This window comes from Sander lucioperca, chromosome 1 (genome assembly GCF_008315115.2).
Source record: "Sander lucioperca isolate FBNREF2018 chromosome 1, SLUC_FBN_1.2, whole genome shotgun sequence".
Classification (NCBI taxonomy): domain Eukaryota; kingdom Metazoa; phylum Chordata; class Actinopteri; order Perciformes; family Percidae; genus Sander; species Sander lucioperca.
In genome coordinates this window covers 21,970,449-21,987,416 of record NC_050173.1, presented here as the reverse complement: position 1 = coordinate 21,987,416, position 16,968 = coordinate 21,970,449, and the positions used below count along the sequence as shown (strand labels likewise).

The 16,968-nt window shown below is 37.6% G+C and overlaps 2 protein-coding genes across 10 annotated transcripts in view; one reads left to right on the top strand and one right to left on the bottom strand.

Moving 5' to 3' along the window:
• sulf1 (sulfatase 1) overlaps positions 1-6,238 on the top strand; it is an 84,750-nt gene extending 78,512 nt beyond the window's left edge. For 4 of the 9 annotated variants that reach the window (XM_031281990.2, XM_031281991.2, XM_031281988.2 and 1 more), the window contains 4 exons: positions 320-492; positions 1,211-1,353; positions 1,643-1,766; positions 5,078-6,018. In XM_031281990.2, the coding sequence (XP_031137850.1) occupies positions 320-492; positions 1,211-1,353; positions 1,643-1,766; positions 5,078-6,018 (1,381 nt within the window). Of the gene's footprint in view, positions 1-319; positions 493-1,210; positions 1,354-1,642; positions 1,767-3,324; positions 3,359-4,237; positions 4,289-5,077 lie in introns of all 9 variants that reach the window. The other 5 variants (XM_036000442.1, XM_036000445.1, XM_031281987.2 and 2 more) reach the window with 3 other exon arrangements.
• A 1,922-nt stretch (positions 6,239-8,160) lies between these two features.
• The window catches only part of LOC116037897 (solute carrier organic anion transporter family member 5A1), a 44,359-nt gene continuing 35,551 nt past the window's right edge, over positions 8,161-16,968 (bottom strand). The window contains exon 10 of the mRNA XM_031281996.2: positions 8,161-10,680. Coding sequence (XP_031137856.1) covers positions 10,223-10,680 — 458 coding nt within the window. The 3' untranslated portion in view covers positions 8,161-10,222. The remainder of the gene's footprint in view (positions 10,681-16,968) is intronic.

Below are 16,968 nucleotides of genomic sequence, written 5' to 3'. Positions count from 1 at the left end.
ACAGTGATCAACTTTCTCCGGGAAACATTGGAAACAGATTATGCCAATACAAAGCAGCTGTTTTTTTGCACTGCCTGTTCTGCGTTCAGGCTCGGAGGAAGAGGGGACAGTGGCTAGAATGTCATCCCAGAGAAAATTGGACCTAGTAAGAGCTTCAACATGAAAGTAAACAGACTGTCATATCCTGGCATCAGCGATGCGTTCTGGAAGTCCCCTTCAGATCCTCCACCACTGTGGTTACTGGCATTAGAGAGGGTAGGGGCTGATGTCATCTTTGCATCAACAATGTTTGGTAATTCTCTCACGTTTCTACCCACAGGGAGTCAGCGCAGGAAATTGACGGGAATGCCCAGTTGTACAACGAGATCCGCAGAAGGAAGAAGGAAAGAAAGGAGAAGAAGAGACAGAGGAAGGGAGATGACTGCAGCCTGCCCGGCCTCACTTGCTTCACACATAACAATGACCACTGGCAGACTGCTCCCCTCTGGACATGTATGTATATTGACTTCATGCTCCTCACAATGCAATACAGTTTAATACAGGAAGCTCCTTTGTAGGGCTGGGTACCAAACTTCAATACTTTAAGGCACCAACCAAATTGCCTCCATAGTAGAAAAATGCCTTATCATTCAATACCAAATTTGAATGCCTACGGAGTAAATCTCATCAGTGTCAGTGAGCCAATAGGCATGCAGCATGACCAAGATCTAATAATGCTTGTGATTGGCTGTCTAATGTTACACGTCATAGGAAAAACATTATGTTACGCACAGAGACGGGGCTTACGTGTGTGTTGTGTTTTGAGAGGCTTTACTACAGTGTGCGTCATATAGGTGTAAAGGAGCTGAAAAAAAACAAGATTTGTAATGTAATTTCTTTTTTATAAAATGGGTAGCGAAAAAATATTGTTCAGGGACTTGTATTGAATTCACGGTATGGTATTGAACATTTTTGGACGATACCTGTGCTCCTGAGTCTTCCTTGCCCTTGTTTAATCAAGAAAAACGACTCTAAACACATTGTTAGGAATAATGGTAGTTGGATGGGGTTGAGTCAGTGTTACAACAATGTGATTATCATTGTGTGGCTCCAATGCAGTCATTGGAGGGAACATGCCTGAGCAAATGTGAAAATAAATTAGTTGAAAGATATTTGTTAGTAGTTGCAGTGGAATTGACTACATTTACAATGAATCTTGATTACTGTTTAGTGGGTGGATTCTGCGCATGCACCAGCTCCAACAACAACACCTACTGGTGTCTGAGAACCATCAACGAGACCCACAACACGCTGTTCTGCGAGTTTTTCACTGGCTTCCTGGAGTACTTTGACCTCAACAGTGACCCCTACCAGGTGGGTGAACATCTGTCTACAGTCATACAGCTGTGCTTCCTGCCCATGTCTGTGCTTTCGCTCTCTCTCTCTCTCTCTCTCTCTCTCTCTCTCTCTCTCTCTCTCTCTCTCCCCCTCTCTCTCTTTCTCTCCAAGCCTTTTCATTGGTCCCTGCATTTTAAAACATTCGTCACAAGGTTTTTATGTGGGAATAGCAACATGCAAATTTCTTGGAGACTGATAAACATTATGACACTAAAACAAATGTTTTTTTACAATTGTTAAATTTCTGTTTGTTCTGCCTGTGCAGCTGACCAACACGGTGTATACAGTAGATCGGGATGTACTGAACTCCCTCCATGCCCAGCTGATGGAGATGAGGAGTTGTCAAGGTTACAAACAGTGTAACCCTCGCCCAAAAGGCTTGGACACAGGTAAAAATGCTCACCTTCAGCCTGTTTATTGTTCCCTACCTACCTGTCCTACGGTTGGACATATGGACTGTTGCACTGAGCTTAGTGGTAGTTGTTATGCCAATGACTGAAACAGATTTGACACACACAAGAATGAGAATGAAGTTGAGAGTTGGACCAGTTAACGTGTTAAACAGATGATTCAATTTGAATGAGTTAAAAAAACACTTAATGCTGTAATAGTAATATGAGTGACTGTATGGCAATAGGGATGTTTCAGTCTAGTTTTCTGCTGTGGTTCGAATCCGTTTCCATCTCAGTGGTGTGTGTGTTTGCACATATCTGCATGCTGCATGTGTTTGGGGATGATCCACTCAGTGACGTATGCTGACATTTTCAGGTGGAGGTCAAGGAATTGTCACTGAGTCTTGCGTGTCCTTAGTTGATGTTTGTTAAATGTTTTCTTCACAATGACACACACATGTACACACACCCAATCCTCTCTTTCTCAGCCCAGGACCTTTTCACTGCTGAAATATTTTCTGAGTTTTAGAGTTTTTAAATTATTGTTTTATTTTTAATACAAATAAGGCCATGTCACAGTTGAATGTCCTGGCCATCATCCCCGTAGTGACTCACTGAGTGCTAGAGATATTATTTGGAGGATGCTGTCATCACGGCAGTTGAGGCTGTCATTCTATTTAGGCCCGTTATGCATCACTGCCATAATCAGCCACAATATATTTTTTACTACCACCTCATGGTCCAAGCATCCTTACTGAGCAGACATCCCAGTGACGTGGTGGTCAATAAGCAATGCCATCATGACCGAAGCCTGTAACGCCGAGCTGTAGCGTTCGTGTGTGGCGTGAACTGGCTGCGTTGTTTATGTCGTGAGGATAAAAACTTAATGTCTGTAATTACCAGCTGGAGAGTGGAGCACTGGAGCAGCCAAGCTGCTCTGAGAAAACTGATTGTGTTTCAGTGCTGGCATGGCAGACTTGTCAAAACCATGCCAACACATGTCACATAGCAGCCTAGAATCTCTTACTTGTACTGGCTGCCATTGCTCAGGTTTGATGCCAGCTCCCTGAACCAATGAAATTGCTGTTGTGGTCAAGTAATGTTTGTGGTGGATGAATACATTATTAAAATTTAACTATCTGGTGAAATGGATCTAGCCGATACTTGCATCTATTTGCAGAGTGTGTCTTAACAATGGTGACCACCTGACTGGATAACCTTGTGTGTGTTTGCTTTGAAGGGGAAACCCCGTTGAACTCTACACCTCACAAAACACTCAGTTCTGATCAATCCTAAAATCTCAATCCAGCCCAATCGTATGAGCTTTCAAACTTTTCCACCCTGTTTTTACTCCATTCAAATCAAAATCTTTTCTTCTCATTCCTCCCTTCCTCATTCTGATCATCCAATAATTGCATTTCTCCATAGGGAGTAGCAGCTGTGCATGAAGAAATCTTCAGTGTGAATGATCTATCTCCCTCCCCCTCCCTCCCCTCATCCTGTATCTCCTTGGATCAAAGCATTAACAATCGATTGCTTTTATTTTTCCGATCAGGAGGTAAAGATGGAGGAAGCTATGAGCCACACAGGTATCCACCAATTTTTTGTTTCTCTTCAGTGGCTTTTTCTTAACACTTGCATGGGCCGAATTGCCTCATTCCCACTAATACATCCATCCATGGAGTTGCTGGCGCTTAATCTGTGGCTGCATGCTGGGGACACGCTAACAAATCATAACCGATGATTTTTTTCCCCCTCATTACACAGCTTCATTTGTTGTCACCTCTGTGCAAACAATCTGTCTTCAGTTTACCTGCTGAGTCATGGCAGTGTGCAGCTATTTGAACATATAAACATATTCTCTGTCGTATATTTTCACAGCTTTGCTTAAGAGTGCAACACTTATAGCAGTTGCCCATGTTAAAAAACTCAAAATTCATCCTTTTTAAGGTATTTTACCATAGCATGGCTGAATAAAAATGAAGAAGTCACATGGTGAGGTGCTGAATATGTGCTTCTACTTCAGACCCACCCAAGCATCAAGTGCACGTGAATGACAATGCATGACATTGTATCATCCCACCTAATGCATCACATTCTACATGAAATCTTAAAGGAGTACCAGTAGTAAGACATTTTGGGCAATAAGCTTATTAGCTTTCTTGCAGAGTCAGAAGATGAGTACCACTCTCAGATATGAGAGTGGTATCAATCTTCTCATCTCACTTTCGGAAAGAAAACTAATTTCCCAAAAATGTCGAACTATTCCTTTATTATCACCCTCCATGCCATGTCAGCCACACCCACAAATAAACGGCCATCATCACATTAGTGTTCCAGTGTAGCATGACATTCAGATGCCTGTCATATTCACTCATGGCCATTAGCTACATGTAGTGGTAGAGTGGACACTGTCCTCCCACTGACCTCTGCCCTTTTGACCTCTGTTTCTGGCACCTGGTTACCAGGCAACAGCAGCGTCGAACGTGGTCAAAGAGGAGACCAACCCTCTCCTTCCTGTGAGTCCCTGAGCATATGTCAAAACCAACTCCATTCTCACAAAGAAAACCAACCTACAGTGGCACTGATGCTTCTTTTCCTCAGTTCTTACTTACAGACATCAAACTGAGCACAACTCTGATTCAGCCTTTTGCTGCAATTTTCTTTTATTTGCCTCTTTTTCTGACAGCATTCCTTTATTATTTATTTTTCTGGGGATACACCATTCAGCAGCAAGCTCATTTTCTTATTTTTTCACCCTAAGCATCATCTTGTTTTGTTGATCATCTTTTTGTTTCCTCTGCTGTTAAATTATTTTATTCCAGGTTGCCTGACTTTGCATTTCAACCCAGTGCAGGCCTATCATCAACTCTGCAATTTCCATTTTTTTTATGTGCAGCTCAGTGCGTTAGTCATTTATGATGGACCATTTAATACTTTTCTTTTCAGTCTGTCTTTCTAATGTGAATTTCTAAGGCAGCATGTGTTTGCACTACTCATGGCTTGAGCTTAGTGTGAGTGCTGTGTTTATCTAGTTTATCTAATGCTGCTTTAAAGTGTGTGTGTGTGTGTGTGTGTGTGTGTGTGTGTGTGTGTGTGTGTGTGTGTGTGTGTGTGTGTGTGTGTGTGTGTGTGTGTGTGTGTGTGTGTGTGTGTCTTGCTTGGGGCCTTAAACCCCATGGGGCTTGCTGCTTTATTGAGAGCCAGAGGCTGGGCATGACTGCATGGTGTCTGAGTAAACTTGAAAAGAGCCCCCTCTTTTTTCTACTCCAGATCCTCACAGTCTTCTGTTTCTTTCTGTTTGCCAGCACACAGCCAATATGGGACGGACGACAGGGTTAAGCTACCCAACTTGACAGACGAGGAGGTGAACTGGCAGGGACTGGAGGATCTGTATAGTATAAACGAAAGCCTTTATGAATGTAGGCCTGACTACAGCCCCAGTCCAGACAACTGGGTCAACTTCCAGAAGGATGTAGATATGTTTGCACTGCGACACGTTTTAGACAAATTCAACCGAACCCTTGACGACTCCACCCTGCCAGAGCTGGGCTCCGGGGCCGGGGGCGGAGGCCTTGAAGAGGGCAGCGGACAAGAGTTGGCCTCAGCCAGCGACGTCTGGCCGGATCTGGCCGCAGAGGCTCACCTCACCACCCCCGCCCCCAGCAAAACGCCATCAGCACCTCCCACACCCAGGCCCACACTGGAAAGGAAACTGGGATCTGTTGTCAATGACCTTCCTGAGAGGCTTCTAAACAGACATGGGGTGCCTGTGATGTCAGCAACACCGGTGACGGTTTTACCATCAGGTCCAAGAAGAGACAGGGTTATCTTCCAGAGCGACATGTGGGCGCAGCAGCTGGAGGAGATAGAAGGAGAGACGTTTAGCGGGAACGGACTGACAGAGCTGGAGACTCGACATGACAACCTGCTACGTACTCACAACAGCCTGCAGGCCCACCTGGAGCCTGGCCTGGGCCACGGAGAGGCAACAAGCCCTCAGGGTCTCGGCCTGGACCTCGAAGAAGAGGAGGACATTTTCCAGGCCCAGGGCTTCCTCCCTTTCTCCCAACAGACGATGAGGCCCAAGGTGCAGGCCAGCACCACCAGAAGCCCCCCCACCACACAGACTAGCCCCCCACAGAGTGTCGGGTTGGTACTAAAAGTGCTGCCTCAGTCAGCGTTGCCCCTCACCTTGGACTATGAGGGCAGCGGCTCTCTGCCTCAACCCTCCAATCAGACCCTCTAAGGCAGAAGTATGCGCTGGCCAGCCAGCCAATGAGCTGCTGGCCACCATAGAGACACAGAGACACAGTGATTGGGAGATGAGCTGCCAAGAGCAATGGCGAATGATGCCGCCTCAGTCAGTCAGAGTTGTACAATGGTTATTAAAGTTATTGTTTATTTTTTTACAGGTGCCTACATTTATTAGTAAACAGTGTTATGACTTTTTTTTCAAATACATATTTAGAAAAGAAAAAAGCCTTAATGCAGCTAAACTCAAGTGTTGGTATTAAAAATGATTAATTCCATATGGATAACACATTGACATTTTTAATACGTTTTTATGAAAAAAGTGTGTGGTGAAACCATTTCAACATCTGAATGAATAGTTAGCATTAGTCAGCTTTAGATGTGCTCCAGTCTTTAAGGAATCATTAATTAATCATAAATCTGCCCTGTCACAGGACTCCTCACCAGAACAGTGCCCACTCACTATATATATATATATATATATATATATATATATATATATATATATATATATATATATATATAGAGGTTAAATTTGACCCTAAATGCACTTTTGAACTTTTCCACCAGATGACCCTGTTTATGGATATGACATTTGTTTCCATTTGTAAAATTAGATTTTATGAAATGATTATTTCTACTGACTACTTTTGTCACTTCTGGGGAAGTTACAGAATCAACATAAATACACATCTGTTTTGCAAATAACTAAAAAAAATGTTTTAATTTGCCAAATGAATATTTTTAACATTTGTTTTTACCTCACAATATGACATAATACTATCAGGAAGTTTAGACAATCATGGGACAGTTTAGCATCTGAATAATCTGGCCACATTACTTACTATTCACTGATTAGTTGCACCACTGCACCAGCTCTGAATTTGCAGAGTTGCACGTTCGTCACTATTCAGAGCATTTTATTTTATGTAGAATTATCCTTATTCATCACAAGCAAACGCTTACACAATCACCAGGGGTTAGAACATGTTCACTGTGTAACTTTTTTTTGGAAATGTCACCAATTCCTCATGTGGTGTAAATGTAGTGCTTTTGATAATCCTGAATATAGTGTTGCACGTGGCCAATTCATTTTGAATGTAACTTTAGTCCAACTGGTTATAGGACAGCCCACTGATATTCCAATGTTTAACCTTTCTGCCTGTAGTTAATCTCTGCTGTTAAGAGTAACCGAGATGGATCTACTGGTTAAGAACTGGTGTTGCAAAAACCTGATGCGGTCCTTTTCTTTTTTGACAGTGTGTGCACAAGTGTTAGAACATCTCCTGCTTTCGAAAAGCCATCAAGCTATTAAGAAAATAAACCCTTTCAACTTTCCCTGTGATGTTTCAGCCGTAACTTTTGTCTCTCTACACACAAATTGGCAATAATTCAGTCAGCCAAGGTGATTTTGTTTCATTTTTTTAATGACAAATATCAAGTATTCAAGGCATTTGTAAACCATGTGTTCACAAACATCAATTATAGACTTCTGCTCCTGAGAAACAAAAGCGATAAGAGCTAGACTTTGAGAATATACAGCTTCTGTTCTGTCCAGGATAATGTGTTGAAGCAAATCTACAGTCAACCTGAAGTTGTCTGTGTCAGTAGTAGTCCAAGCATTTGAACAGCAGGACACATTACAGTAATACCAAGTAGTAGGTGTACAGTACAGTAAAGGCAGACATCCCTGCATTTACTGTCCAATGATCTGTGTGGCATCGCTGGACGATTCTCTACCCGTCCCTGTATGCTAATGTTCTAAACAGTTTGCAAAGTTCAGTAAGTATAAGAGGAGAATTTTAATCAATTTAAACATTTTTACTCAACATTTGGTATTTTATCAGAACAGAATTTCATAAGCAGCCGTAACATTAAGTGAATAGAATAAATACTTAATTGTAAGATGACTCAGCGAGGATCACGTTTGGCTTTCCAGTCACATGATCAATGATCGTACATTGGTATTCCTCTTGAGGCTGTGCTAAATACTGAGCCCTAGAGGACTGATTACAGATGGAGAGAAGGGCATTCTGGTTAGCATTACTTCAGTGTTTAAATTAACTCAATTGTGTAGTACTCCCTCCCCACATGATGAATTCAACCCTTCCCATGTGAATAACACTGTTCAGGCACCGCGAGCCAAATCCACTGTTTTTTTGTAGCTTTTAAGTTGTTTTTTTTTAAACTACAATATCATGGGTTAGTTCATAAATATGCTTCTAACTATGTGTGAGCTCTATAAATAAGTTTTATTTTCTTGGTCAATATTTACACGATGATCACTTATGAATATGTAATTTGAGGTACTAAGTCACAATAATACTATTAGTTACCACCATTACAACTTGATAATCCTTACCTGGCAGAAAACCACAAATCTTAGCCAAAAAATGTTAACTTTTAAAATGGATTCACTGCATCAGATTATCCATTCCTTTGCAAACTTGTAATAACTAAAATGAAGTCAAACTGATCAGGATATAAAATACATTAACTTTATTAAACTTATATTCCCCCTTAGAAAAAAACTCATTAAATGTGGTTTTTAAAACATGTACCAATATTTTGAATATTGAACAAAGCTATTTTTTTTTTTACACAAAGGCCATACCAGCGCTTTCATTTCTCTGCAAACACTACCTGTCCTGTTCAAACGGAGGTTAATCCATGAGCCACAATTATACGATTCTAGTAAAACATGGCATTGGTTATACTGAATGTTGTAAACTTCAAAACCAAACTAGCAGACCAATTTTTTTTAACATGACCTGCAGACATATCTGGAAAACTGAAGTTATAAATTCAGTGCAGTGATTAAGTTTAATAATTAACCTTTTAACCAAGAATTTCATAGTGCAGTAGGTCTGACACTCCGCAACATTCACTGGCCTTCAATCATCTCTCTGTCCACTAGAGGGCCCCAAACACCCAGGAACTGAAGAATCAACATCAGATTACTCTTGCTGATAAAAGGGCTTTTACATGCTTTGCTGCACTACTTTCTTAAAAGCCTAGCCTACTAGATAACTACTATGTACATCTGATGACCAATAGAATGGAGAAGCCATTACAATATGAAGCCAAAGTGACGCATCCTTGCATTTGTTGAAATATATTAAATACAAATTATTTTACTTTGAAGTTGTGGTGTTTAAAAGTGGTTCAAATTTGTTGCAGTTTTGCCACTCTTTAGAATCTCCATCACATTTCAAGTCACAAGTACAATCACATATTCTGGACATACAGTAGCTTCAGCACATGGTCAACGATGAGATACTTTTCTTATTCCTGTTTGCCACGTTGTGATAATAAACGGCTTTAAGCTACACGGTTACCTTGCAAAGGCGAGGAGCTTCGTCCACTGGGGCGCAAAGGCTCAAGCTCGGAGACAACCGTTCACAAACACAGAAGCTGAGGGCAACAAAGCAGAATATTGCGCTAAACTGAGAGGATAGTGACTGGCTTTTCGGTAGCTAGCATTTACCCTGGTAGCTAGCTTTGTATATTGGACTGGCCGAGACAGCCTGAGAGGCACTGCTACAAAAAGAAAGAAGAAAAAAAAAAAAAAAAGAGGAGAAACAGGATTAAAAAAGAAAATGGTCAATTATGAAGATCCAAACTACACCGGGCAGGAGAACAGGTGGAATGGCTCAAATAAGAGGTTGCTGATAGGTTCACAGCTCGGACTGTAAGAGAAAGTGGGATTATGACTGAGCCAACAACATATGAATTAGGCGGGGAAGAAGAGAGAGGTACAGATGTAGAGTAGAGAGGGAGCTGTACATAGGATCTTGCATAGTACAGGTATGTCAGTTGTGCTTTAGAGGCCGTGTTGATGATGACTCATCCGTCTGTACAGAGTTTTAATGCCCTGCCCTTTAACAGTAGCACCATGAGATGTCTTTACATCGTCTGAACCTTCAAGTGGAGGTCTGACCTGTGTGGATGATGTGTGTGGCTGCAGCTGATGATATGCTCAGAATCAAAGAACATCTGTCAGTTTCCTGTTATTATAAACAACAATTAGCAGCCCTTTAAATATGGTGGGCGCACCCGTGTCCCTGCCTGTCAGACCCACAGCAGCTGTGGAGCCCTGCCTGGTGTCTGATTGATGTAAAGCAGACACTGTGTGGCATAGAAACACAAACAGGAAGGCACGTGTCACAATGGAGGCCAGAGGGAGGCTTGGCATGCTCTCAGACATGGGCAGAGCCTCTGTGGTGATTAGGCAACAGGATGGGCGGGGTTATTGCTTTGAGGGTGTTGCCGGGGCAGCTGAGGCTGCTGTGTCCGCGGTTGAGCAGCAGGGCGGCGGGCGGGTCGGCCCGAGGTGGAATGAACACGGGGCAGGAGCGGGTGCGTGCGTGGCTTTTGTGGCCTCCAGCGTGGCAGATAAGCTCGCTGACAGTGCCCAGCGGAGGCAGGTGCTGGCGCCAGCGCTCAGCTCGATCTTCCTTGTGCTTGATCGAGTACCAGGTGAGGAAGATGAAGATGAAGCCAACGAACTTGAGGCTGGCGGCCAGGCCGAAGTAGACGAAGCGGAATGAGGTGACGTCGTACTCCCAGCAGGAGCCGTGCACGCCGCAGTCCTGCTGCCACAGCATGCAGGTGGTGTCAATCACAGCACCAAAGTAGATGGGCGTGGGGATGTAGGCTGAGGGAGAAGAGAGATGTTGTGATGAATAACTTAAAATCTGGTAAACAAGGTCACTGAGTCCCAATTCCAAACTTCATATTCATTTCCAGCCAATTTTGACTACATAACATTAGTTTGTTATACTAATTTGAAAGCACATTTTCAGGGGCTTTAAGTGTACCCCAAAAAGTCGATACACATACTAAGGATTTTTGAGTGTACTGTTGATGTACACTATTGCATCACAATACTATGCACAAAGCAAATGGAAAATCCCTGAAAAACGGTTATAAATCTACATTTATAAAAGCAGTGTTTATGAAGTTTACAGTACTTTGATTGAAACACTAAATTATGACAATTTGTATATAGTCCATACTGTGTATACAATTAGTATGTAATGGAATTGGATACAGCACTTGAATGTAGATACACTGTATTGTAAAACCATCATTCTACCAGTTGGTGGCACCATTTCATTCAGATCAGAAGCAGGCCTGATCCCCTCATGCAAGTCAATGGAAGTAGACAAAATATTAGAAATACTTTTCTAAATAATTAATCTACCTACGGCTTCAAATATCAAAAGATTTTATTGTCGAATCAGCGCTTTTCTAGCAGTGTCCACAAACACCAAAAAGGAGTAACTTTTTCGACATACTATAGTATGACTTTTTTTGACATACAATGCTATGACTTGTGATTTTTTTAGACTTTTTTTATGACTTAATTATAATACATTTTATTCGTCGGCACCTTTCGAGACACCTTACAAAACAATAAAAACATTATCGACATACAATACACTGACTTTTGTGATTTTTTTCGACATACTATACTGACTTTTTTGCAACATACTATACTATGACTTTTTTATATTTTTATGACTTTACTTTGATTCACTATTATTTTTTTCGACATACTATACTATGACTTTTTGTGATTTTTCGACATACTATACTATGACTTTTGTATGTTTTTTTTCGACATAATACACTGACCTGTGATTTTTTTCCACATACTGACTTTTTTTCAACATACTATACTATGACTTCTTTTTATATTTTTATGACTTTACTTTGATTTACTATGATTTTTTTCGACATACTATGCTATGACTTTTTTGTGATTTGTTTCGACATTAAGATTTTTTTTTAAACATACTATATATAACTTTTCTGTGATTTTTGATGACTTTTTATGAATTTTTCAACATTTTATACTATGACTTTTTTCGACATACCTTACGATGACTTCAACATTTATGACTTTTTTTCGACATACTATACTATGACTTTTTTGGCAGGCTATTTGACTTTTTTTGACTTTTTTTCAACATACTATACTATGACTTTTTTATAACTTTCGACATACTATACTATGACTTTTTTGGCAGGCTATATGACTTTTTATGACTTTTACCAACATACTATACTATGACTTTTTTCCGACATACTATGACTTTTTCGTGATTTTTTCGATATACTATGACTTTTTTCAACATACTATGACTATATGACTATTTTGGGCATACTATACTATGACTTTTTATGACTTTACGAGATACTATACTATGACTTTTATGATTTTCTTCGACATACTATTCTATGACTTTTGTGATTTGTTTCGACGTACTATAATATGATTTTTTAAACATACTATAACTTTTTTGTGATTTTTTCGACATAATATACTATGACTTTTATCGACATACTATAATATGATTTTTTTCGACATACTATACAATGACTTTTTGTGATTAATTTCAACATACTATAATATGACTTTTTATGACTTTTTCAACATACTATACTATGACTTTTTTGTGATTTTTTCGACATACTATACTGTGACTTTTTAGAACTTTCGACATACTATACTATGACTTTTTCGACATACTATAACTTTTTTCAACATACTATATTGTGACTTTTTGGCATACTATATTATGACTTTTTTCGACATATTACACTATAACTTTTTTGACATACTAAACTATGACTTTTTTTATAATTTCTTTCGACACACTATACTATGATTCTTTTCAAAATAGTATACTATGAATTTTTTATGATTATTTTGACACAATACTATGATTTTTTTTTTACTTTTTTCGACATACTATACTATGACTTTTGTATGATTTTTTTCCGACTTACTATACTATGACTTTTGTGACTTTTTTCGACATACTATACTATGATTTTTTTTAGGATTTTTTTTCTACATTTCCTTTTTAATTTACTTTATGTTATCACTATTATCATTACTTCAACTTATAGTATAGTATACTAAAGTGACAAAAAAGACATAGTATAGCATGTCAAAAAAGTCACAGTATAGTATGTCAAAAAAGTCATAGTATAGTATGTTCGACAAAAGTCATAGTATAGTATGTTGAAAAAAGTTATATAGTCAGTATAGTATGTTGAAAAAAGTCAAACAAGTCAAGAAGCTTTATGTAAATTCAGCCAGGAAGACTCTCTCATTCCCCTTCATTCTCTTCCTCTTCTCCTGCTTTCCCTTATCAGCTGATTAGGCGCGTTTATTCTTTTTGTTACACCAATCAGATGCAGCCACAATCTATCAGCCAATCACATTCTTGCCTTCAATATTTAAATGTTCTCCTCTCCGTTGCTGTCAGCTCTATCATCCCAGCGCCCAGGTCTGAGCTCATCAGAGCTTGCTCCTCTTCTCATCCATCCAGATCTCAGCATGCTCTTCAGTCATCACCATACCCAACGGTGTCTAGACTCCACCGGGGATCCTACACTACTCACGGCTTCTCAACCCCCATAAAAATGATGACATCACAATGGGAATTTGATGTATCACGATGGGGTATAATCGCCAAAAAGTCATAGTACTATAACTCAGTCAGTAGGGACTTGGCTTGGGAATCACAGGGTTGCTGGTTCAAGTCCCCAGACGGACCAAGTCGAATAAATGTCATAGTATGTTGAAAATTTCTGTATAGTATGTGTATAGTGTGGAAAAAAAGTCATAGTAAAGTATGTCGAAAAAGGTAATAGTATGTCGAAAAAAATCATAGTATAGTACGTTGAAAAAATAATAAAAAGTCATAATATACTAGTGTCGAAAAAAATAATAAAAGTCATAGTATGTCAGAAAAAGTCATAGTATATCCAAAAAAAGTTATGAAAAGTAATAGTATGTCAGAAAAAGTCATAGTATATCTTGTGTGCATCTGTTATGTAATTTGTAGAAAATGAAATATTCCAGATGAAAATTGTTGCATTCCTTCTTTGTTAGCATAGTATATCGAAAAAAGTAAAAAAAAAAGTCATAGTATAGCATGCTGAAAAAAGAAATTGTATAGTATGTCGAAAAAATACAAAAATGTCATAGTATAGTATGTGGAAAAAAGTCATAGTATAGTATGTCGAAAAAAAGTCATAGTAGAGTATGTCGAAAAAACTCAAAAAAGTTATTGTACTGTAGCTCAGTCAGTAGGGACTTTGCTTGGGAACCATAGGATTGCTGGGTCAAGTCCACAGATGGACCAAGTTGAATAAATGTCATAGTATGTTGAAAATGTCAGTATAGTCAGTCTGTATAATATGTCGAAAAAAAAGTCACAGTATAGTATATCTTGTGTGCATCTGTTATGCAATTTGTAAAAAAAAAAATCTGAAAATAAAATATTCCAAATGAAAATTGTTACTGTGTTGCATTCCTTCTTTGTTAGTATAGTATGTAGAAAAAAGTTAAAAAAAAGTCATAGTACTGTAGCTCAGTCAGTAGGAACTTGGCGTGGGAACCAGAAGGTCGCTGGTTCAAGTTCCCATACGGAACGTGTGAAAATTGTTGCTATGTTGCATTCCTTCTTTGTTAGCATAGTATGTCGAAAAAAGTAAAAAATAAAAGTCATATATATATATAGTATGTCAAAAAATGTGAAAAAGTCATAGTATAGTATGTTGAAAAAAGCTGAAAAAAGTCATAGTGTAGTATGTCGAAAAATGATACAAAAAAGTCATAGTATAGTATGTGGAAAAAACTCGAAGAAGTTATTGTACTGTAGCTCAGTCAGTAGGGACTTTGCTTGGGAACCACCAAGTTGAATAAATATCATAGTATGTTGAAAATTTCAGTATAGTCAGTCTGTATAATATGTCGAAAAAAGTCACAGTATAGTATATCTTGTGTGCATCGGTTATGTAATTTGTAAAAAAAAAATCTGAAAATAAAATATTCCAAATGAAAATTGTTGCTGTGTTGCATTCCTTCTTTGTTAGTACAGTATGTCAAAAAAAGTCGAAAAAAAGTAATATATATGTATATATATATATATATATAGTATGTCAAAAAATGTGAAAAAGTCATAGTATAGTATGTTGAAAAAAGTGGAAAAAAGTCATAGTGTAGTATGTCGAAAAATGTCAAAAAAGTGATAGTATAGTATGTTGAAATAAAAAAAAAAAACATAGTATAGGATGTAGAAAAAAGCACAAAAAAGTCAAAGTATAGCATGTCGAAAAAAAGTCATGTTGAAAAAAGTCGAAAAAAAGTCAAAGTATAGTATGTCGAAAAAAAGTCATAGTATAGTATGTCGAAAAAAAGTAATAGTACTGTAGCTCAGTCAGTAGGGATATGTCATAGTATAGCATGTTGAAAAAATAAATTGTATAGAATGTCGAAATTTAAATTGTATAGAATATAGAATGTATAGCATTGTATAGAATATAGAATGTATAGCATTCCTTCTTTGTTAGCATAGTATGTCGAAAAAAGTAAAAAATAAAAGTCATATATATATATATATATATATATATATAGTATGTCAAAAAATGTGAAAAATTCATAGTATAGTATGTTGAAAAAAGCTGAAAAAAGTCATAGTGTAGTATGTTGAAAAATGATACAAAAATGTCATAGTATAGTATGTGGAAAAAACTCGAAGAAGTTATTGTACTGTAGCTCAGTCAGTAGGGACTTTGCTTGGGAACCACCAAGTTGAATAAATATCATAGTATGTTGAAAATTTCAGTATAGTCAGTCTGTATAATATGTCGAAAAAAGTCACAGTATAGTATATCTTGTGTGCATCTGTTATGTAATTTGTAAAAAAAAAAATCTGAAAATAAAATATTCCAAATGAAAATTGTTGCTGTGTTGCATTCCTTCTTTGTTAGTACAGTATGTCAAAAAAAGTCGAAAAAAAGTCATATATATATATATATATATATATATATATATATATATAGTATGTCAAAAAATGTGAAAAAGTCATAGTATAGTATGTTGAAAAAAGTGGAAAAAAGTCATAGTGTAGTATGTCGAAAAATGTCAAAAAAGTGATAGTATAGTATGTTGAAATAAAAAAAAAAACATAGTATAGGATGTAGAAAAAAGCACAAAAAAGTCAAAGTATAGTATGTCGAAAAAAAGTCATAGTATAGCATGTCGAAAAAAAGTAATAGTACTGTAGCTCAGTCAGTAGGGATATGTCATAGTATAGCATGTTGAAAAAATAAATTGTATAGAATGTCGAAAAAAAAACACAAAAATGTCATAGTATAGTATGTCGAAAAAAGTAAAAAAAAAAAGTAATAGTACTGTAGCTCAGTCAGTAGGGACTTGGTAGGGACTGGTTCAAGTTCCCGTACGGATCAAGTTGATCTTGTGTGCATCTGTTATGTAATTTGTAAAAAATAAATAATCAGAAAATAAAATATTCCAGATGAAAATTGTTGCTATGTTGCATTCCTTCTTTGTTAGCATAGTATGTCGAAAAAAGTAAAAAAAGAAAAGTCATAATATAGCATGTTGAAAAAAGAAATTGTATAGTATGTCGAAAAAAAATACAAAAATGTCATAATATAGTATGTGGAAAAAAGTTGAAAAAAGTCATAGTATAGTATGTTGAAATAAAAAAAAAAAACATAGTATAGGATGTAGAAAAAAGTACAAAAAAGTCAAAGTATAGCATGTCGAAAAAAAGTCATGTTGAAAAAAGTCATAGTATAGTATGTCGAAAAAAAGTAATAGTACTGTAGCTCAGTCAGTAGGGATATGTCATAGTATAGCATGTTGAAAAAAGAAATTGTATAGTATGTCGAAAAAAAATACAAAAATGTCATAATATAGTATGTGGAAAAAAGTTGAAAAAAGTCATAGTATAGTATGTGGAAAAAAAGTCATAGTATGTGGAAAAAAAGTCATAGTATAGTATGTCAAAAAATGTGAAAAAGTCATAGTATAGTATGTTGAAAAAAGTGGAAAAAAAGTCATAGTATAGTATGTCGAAAAATGTCAAAAAAGTGATAGTATAGTATGTTGAAA